This window comes from Pteropus vampyrus, unplaced genomic scaffold (assembly GCF_000151845.1).
Source record: "Pteropus vampyrus isolate Shadow unplaced genomic scaffold, Pvam_2.0 Scaffold33, whole genome shotgun sequence".
NCBI lineage: Eukaryota > Metazoa > Chordata > Mammalia > Chiroptera > Pteropodidae > Pteropus > Pteropus vampyrus.
The window spans coordinates 9,107,825-9,114,610 of record NW_011888814.1 but is presented as its reverse complement, the minus strand read 5'-3'; the positions used below and the strand labels follow the sequence as shown (position 1 = coordinate 9,114,610).

Here is a 6,786-nt window from a genome sequence, read left to right as displayed (position 1 = left end):
CTTAAACATTTCTGAGTCATTGTAAGTATATCACATGAATTGAACAGAATTGGGTTTTGATTTGGATTGTTGTTCCAATCTGAAAGAAAATCTTTGTCTTTAACAAGGGAGTTTATATTTATGGTTTATAACAGAATTAATTAGTCTCACTTATATTAATATTATTTTGTTCTATACTTTGTATTTTATTTTGTTTTTTAAATTCCTTCCCTTGTTTTCTATCTTTTGTATATGAACTTGGGTTTTTTCCTTCTTTAGTGCTTTCGAAGATAGATATGTTCTGCTTCTAATTCTAATGGTGTTTATTTTTTAGCTATATTTATGCTTTAGCCATATTTATCACATCTCAGTCAATGGATGTGATAAGGCAAAGCTGCTTTTTCTCTCAGTCTAGTCTATTATATGACTGTTCTTTTATTGAGTCTGTAAATCTTTTTATATTCTATGTAGGACTCACAGTTTCCTAAAACTTTCTTTTGGATTTTTCAGTGAGCAATTTTCAGAGGTATTTTTCTGAGTCTTCTAGATGAGTCTTTTTCATAGATCACATTAGGAGTATAATATTTAAATTTTTTAATACTGAATAAGAAGACATGCTTAGATTTCATGTATGTCAACAGTATGACACTAAGGGCTGCTTGTCAAGCACCATTTTGAACTAGAAGCTTTCTACCATATTCTTCTAAGGAAAGGTCCTAATATTCACCCTATTCTAGGGCCTCAGGAATTTGGGGGCAACCTCAAAACAAAACTCAGAAACATTAAGAAAGAATAACAATGTTTGTATATTTGTAGAAAAAAGAAAAAACAATGCAACTAACAAAATCTCAAGTGATTACTAATTCTGAACTATTTAACTGTCTACATTCAATATGGGAGCAATCTAATAAATGTCATTTTAACTTAATAAATTTTATGCTAATAAAAACAAAATGCAATTTAAATCTGGACAGATCATTATTCTACTAATGATTCAAAGTATTTTTGGCCAAAGAGTAGTCCATGTAGCATTAAGTATGCAAGGGTAAATAATAGTTTTATAAAGTTAGCTATGGATAGGTATACAATCAAAATTGAAGCAAAGTGTTAAATCAAATCTTTGAATAATCTAAGTGATTTTAAATATGTAACTCAAATATCAGTGATGAATAAAATTCTCCCAGCTTTGCCTTATGAAGTTTACATTTCAGAATTATCTACCATTTTGTTTCTGACATAAATCAGCAATTGCTTACAAAATACTCCATTGGTTTCTTAACAAACACAACATCATTTTTTCCTATTACATCTGGTAAGGTAAAATACCTTGTTATAGGAATTGGAAACAGAAATGATCCTTTTTATTCTGAGCTGCATAAAGTAGTCTAAAAACAGGAGCATTTGAGATCTTGCTTCCAAGCAACTGTCATCGGTTTGGCTAAAATAAGCTCTTATAAAAAAATAAAATAAAGTAGTTTGAAAACCCCGCTCCCCTGGATAAGGAGGACAGAAGTAATGACCATCATGCTAGACAGAGGATCACGAGAATGTTAACAACAACTGACAGAAATCAAAAGGTATCTGAGAACACAGCAGTTTTCTTACCACATTCTCCAAAGGTGCTGCACCAAACACTTTAAAAACAGGGTTGGGTTTGGAGGGTGAGATACAGAGGACAATAGCTTGCTGTCCCACTCGAGTAGTATATTCATCTAATGTGGCTCGAAGTTTCCTGAATCAGAATGAAAAAAGAATAAAATCGGTTAAAAAAGATAAAAATTACAGTGACACAGACATAAAATTTACTTTGACCTGAGACAATTTATGATGATTAGATACATTTTCTTTAACCTGAATGTGGAAGAGAGAGTGTGAGGTTTGATATCCCATTCAGTAAAGTATGTTGTCCCAAAGACCAATGACCAACCCACTGACATGAGGGTCTGTTACAGGTGTACCTCAGGACATGGCCATGACACAACACTAAACATGGCAAGTATCATCTTCCTAATCTTTGCAACACCAAAGGGATTTTCGTTGAGTGCTACTAATAATGATAAAGATTACTGCTGAGATTCCTCTTATACTTTATTATATCATCTCCATGTTTAATGAAGGGGGCTTAAATGAACTGCTTCTAATTTCTTTGATTGATATGGTCATCATTTGTCTCACTGACATGACTTTATACAAAAATACTACTTCAAAAATGTTGTCATTTCAAGATTTTCATTGTGATATAAACACTAATTCTGCCCTGCAGTATTTTACAAATGAGGATACAAATATATCAACACTGGATGAAACCTTTTCCTCTGTTCTTTTCCTCTGAAATCATGGGAGATTATTTTAAAGTACTACATTCCATATCTTCTGAGAACATAGTCTACCCTTTCAAGGTACTGGTGAGTCATGCCAATTCAAATGAAGCAAAGCCAACACATCTAAAGTTTTCCATCTTTCTCCAAAAGCATGTACTGTTGTATCTATGTCCTTTACAGCAAATATATTCCTATATGTAATACATTCTAATTCCTCCTGCTTATACTACCATTAAAAGAAATGAGAAGAACTGCTCATCTAGTGATATATAACCTCTTTATCTGCTGAAAGCTACTGTTAAATACTTTTTGGATTTTTCTTTCAGTTTCTTATAATCTTCTTATGTTCTTAATCTAGACCATATTTTCTAGTTTTTGTCACATACCATTTACATGGACTGGCACTCCATTTGGAATCAACAGTCCAATAAATATCTAGAAAATCTGAATATAGTTTTAAAACATTATAAGAAAAATTTCTGAAACATTTTATAGACGAAATTTCTTATCATATATGAATACATGTTGTGCAACTTGTCAAAATATTAACTCCTCTATGTACCACACTTACATATTAATCTTTCTTTGCAGCCTACAAACTCTTCAGAAAAAATAAAAACAAGAAAAGGACCACATACAAAACAAGAAATACGGTGGCATTCCTTGAAGGAATGGTCTGTATTATATTCACTGTCTAATTCCTCTCTTCCCATTTTCTTGAAGACACTCTAATCCTTTCATCCTTATCACTCCTTTGAAAATACTATTATCAAGTTTTAACCACGATCTCCATGTTGCTAAATCTAGTGATCCATTGGCATCTTGTTCAACCTGCCAGCAACATCTGACAATGCTGATCACACGCCCTCTTTCTTGAAACACTTTTTACACATGATTTCCAGGATACCACTTCTCTTGGTTTTCCTCCTGATTCACTGGTCACTTCTTAGACTCTTTTCTAGTTCCTTTCATCTCTCCAACCTCTAAAGCTCTTCCCTTGGACATCAATATAGTTGCCCCTTCCCTTACTCAGGTCTCCATTCAAAGATTGCCTTATCAAAGAGGATTTCCCAGGCCTCAGTCCACACTCACTCCCCAGGTGATCTCTTCCAGTCTTATAGTTTTAAATACTACTTATATGCTTATATCTTCAGCTAAGTCTCTCCTTTGAATTCCAGAATAATATGTCCAACTGTACAATCGCTTATTATTTACCACTACCTCATGGTTAGGAAATATCACACACTTAACATGTCCAAAACCACATTCCTGATTCTGCCCTACCCTCACTCCTATACCTGCTCCTCTTCCAATAAGTATCATCTCAATCCTTCCATTAATCAGACCAATAACCTTAAGGTCATCCTTCAGTCCTTTTTATCTCATACCCCACAGCCAATCCATCAATGAATCATGCTAGATCTGACTTCTGAAAAACATCCAAAATCTGACCACCTCTTACCACCTTTGCTGCTACTACACTGGTTTTAAGACACGATTATTTCTGGCCTAGATTACTATAATAACCTAACCTGTCTCCCTGCTTCCATTCTTGTACTCTCAGAGTCTATTCTCAATACAGTAACCTGAGTGATCCCTTTCAAATGTAAATCAGACCATATCATTGCTTTGGTCAACAGCCTTCATTGATTTCCCACTTCACTCAGAGTAAGAGTCAAAGCTCTTATACTGAACCAAAAGACCCCATGATGTTGCTCTCCACTGCCACTCTAACCACATTGCCTCTCAGTCTCTCCCTAGCTATTCCTCAAACGTGCCTACCATAGCTATTCCTTAAACGTGCCTACCATATTCCTTTCCACTTCAAACCTTTTCCTCTTGCTGTTCCCTATTTCCCTTGGGGAAATGCTCTTCCCCTAGACATCCACACAGTTGCCCCTTCCCTTACTTCAGGTCTCTGTTCAAAGACTGCCTTATCAAAAAGGATCTCCCCAGACCATACATATTTTTAAAAAGTGGGGGGTGAGGGTGGGGGTGGAGAATGACTCTAATCTCCATAAACCCCCTATTTCTATTTTCCTTACTCCACTTTTTTTTTCCATAGCGCCTATCATCATCTGACATATTATCTGTTTGTTTATTTTCTTTTCCCCTTCTCTAGAATATAAGCTTGTTAGGGGAATTTGTTTTGTTCACTGTTATATCCCCAAGGCCTAGAACAATGCCTGGCACGTAGGCGGCATATAAATTATCCTTGAATTAATTTATATGATATATAATCTGTTAATCATATTTTTAGTTGCACGTATTTAATTTTATAAGAGTACTCTAAAGTCTAATTCTGTCATAAAGAGATCTAACTTGGTATCCTCGGTGATCCTAATAATGTGTGTTCGAACTCTGCCATCCAAACTGAAATATTTGGGAAACAGCAACAATATGGATAAGGAAGCCCTCACCGAAGCAAACGTGTTTGCTGTCTCTTCCGGATAGATGGATTAGACTCAAACACATGAGGCCGTTTCCGCTTCTTTCCTGTTGCCACAGCAGCAGCAGCAGCCATTCCTACAGGACCTGAAATAATAATGCGTGTGCTGAGATTAGGCAGAGCCTGTTAACTGTACAAGACAGGATACAATTAAAGGTACGAAAAAGGTTATATTTATTTCCTAATATGTTATCAATAAATATAGAGTATTCCTGATATTACCAATATATTTCATTCATTGTTGTTCAACATGAATCATATTTTAATTTATCAATAAAACTTACAATAAATCATTAAAAAAAGTGAATGATTTATACCTCCTCACTACATACCAGCTTGAATTTACATGTTTTTTGTTTTGTTTTGCTGTCATGCCCATAGTGTTAAGGCAATATTCTCAGAGGTGCTAGATGAAATTGCAGCATTGAGAGGAAGAGCTTGCACCTGCCCCCAAAACTACAGATTTCAAATTTCATTTCCATCCCTATGTCCCTTTTTCCATTACCCCAAGACACAGCCAAGTTAAGGAAGTCAGAGATAATCACCCATACTTGGAACTCCAATAACACCTATAAGAGGACTTTCTGGAAAAATAGCATCTTAATTAAAACTTTTTCTTGTATATCAGAAAATTTTGCCCCAAAAGGAGTTGCTGACAACAAGGCTGAGTTGATGAAAACATTCTGGCAGAAAAGAGATGGCAACTGTCCCACTCTACGGAAAAAATGATAATAAAAGTTGGTCGCCTTATCCTGAAACTAATGACTAAAATAAAGAGTAGGCCCTAAGGAACTACTGGAGTCTTTGATTTGTGGAATCTCAACATATCAAGGACATTCCTTTTTCTTTTTTTAAACTGATGATCCACCTTTATCCCTCTTTATGAATCCTGTAAATGACTTAAATTAAAATTAAGTTTAATTGCTCACATTTATACTGGCATATATGTTTTATATGTTCTAAGTGGCTCAATTAAAATAAGCCTCCCTGAAAATCTTGACGAACTTTTCTACATGTTGTTTAGAAGTCTAATCACTATGACTTAAATAAACCCTTCTAAAGAGCCCCACGGCAAGTCAAAAAATTAATTAATACTTTTTACCTTCCTTTCCATCATAAACAGCTGAGAGAGGAAAAAGTCTTGTGCTGCACTTTTTCCAACATTTTATTTTTTTTCAATTGTAGTAAGAACACTTAATATGAGTTTTAAGTATGTAATACAGAACTGTTAACTATAGCAGATCTCTAGAATTTATTCATCTTGCACAACTGAAACTGTATACCTGTCGAACAGCAGCTCTGTATTTCCACTCCCCAGCCCTGGCAACCATCATTCTACTCTCTGCTTTTATGAGTTTGACTTGTTTAGATATCTTATATAAGTGGAATCACTTAGTATCATGTCCTCAAGTTTCATCCATGTTGTCACATATGGCAAGATTCCCTTCTTTTTTAAAGAGCTGAATAAATATACCATTGTATATGTACATACCACATTTTCTTTATCCATTCAACTGTCAGTGAACTTTTAGGTTATTTCCACATCTTGGCTATTGTGAATAATGCTGCAATAAACATGAGAGTGCAAATATCTCTACAAGATCCTGATTTCAATTGTTTAGAATAAATACCCAGAGGTGGAACTGCTGGATCATATGACAAATTAAATTAAAATTAAAACAATGTGAAACTGAATGTAAGATAGACAACTAAACCAATACAACTGAATTAAGAGTTCACAAACACTCTCCTGTGGCAGAAGACAGAGGTAGGTAAACGGATAGACTATTAAAAGTATGGTGCTGAAACAACTGACTGTATGAAAAGATAATGAAACTAGATCCCTACATCATACCATACACGAAAACAAATTCCAGGTAGATTAAACACCTAGATGTAAAATAGCAACATCAATAAAACAAAAACAAAAACAAAAACCTCTACAATAAACTATTGGAGAGTATTTATAAACTCATTGTTAAGAATCCCTAAACAAGAGTTCAGGTCAAGATGGCAGAGTAGGTAAATGCTGTGCTC

The 6,786-nt window shown here is 34.6% G+C and overlaps 1 protein-coding gene across 12 annotated transcripts in view; it reads right to left on the bottom strand.

Moving 5' to 3' along the window:
• Nucleotides 1-6,786, bottom strand: part of NRF1 (nuclear respiratory factor 1) — a 138,768-nt gene that overhangs the window by 86,324 nt on the left and 45,658 nt on the right. For all 12 annotated transcript variants that reach the window (XM_023528929.1, XM_011357213.2, XM_011357223.2 and 9 more), the window contains 2 exons: nt 4,721-4,835; nt 1,585-1,711 (listed from right to left, as the gene is read on the bottom strand). In XM_023528929.1, the coding sequence (XP_023384697.1) occupies nt 1,585-1,711; nt 4,721-4,835 (242 nt within the window). The remainder of the gene's footprint in view (nt 1-1,584; nt 1,712-4,720; nt 4,836-6,786) is intronic.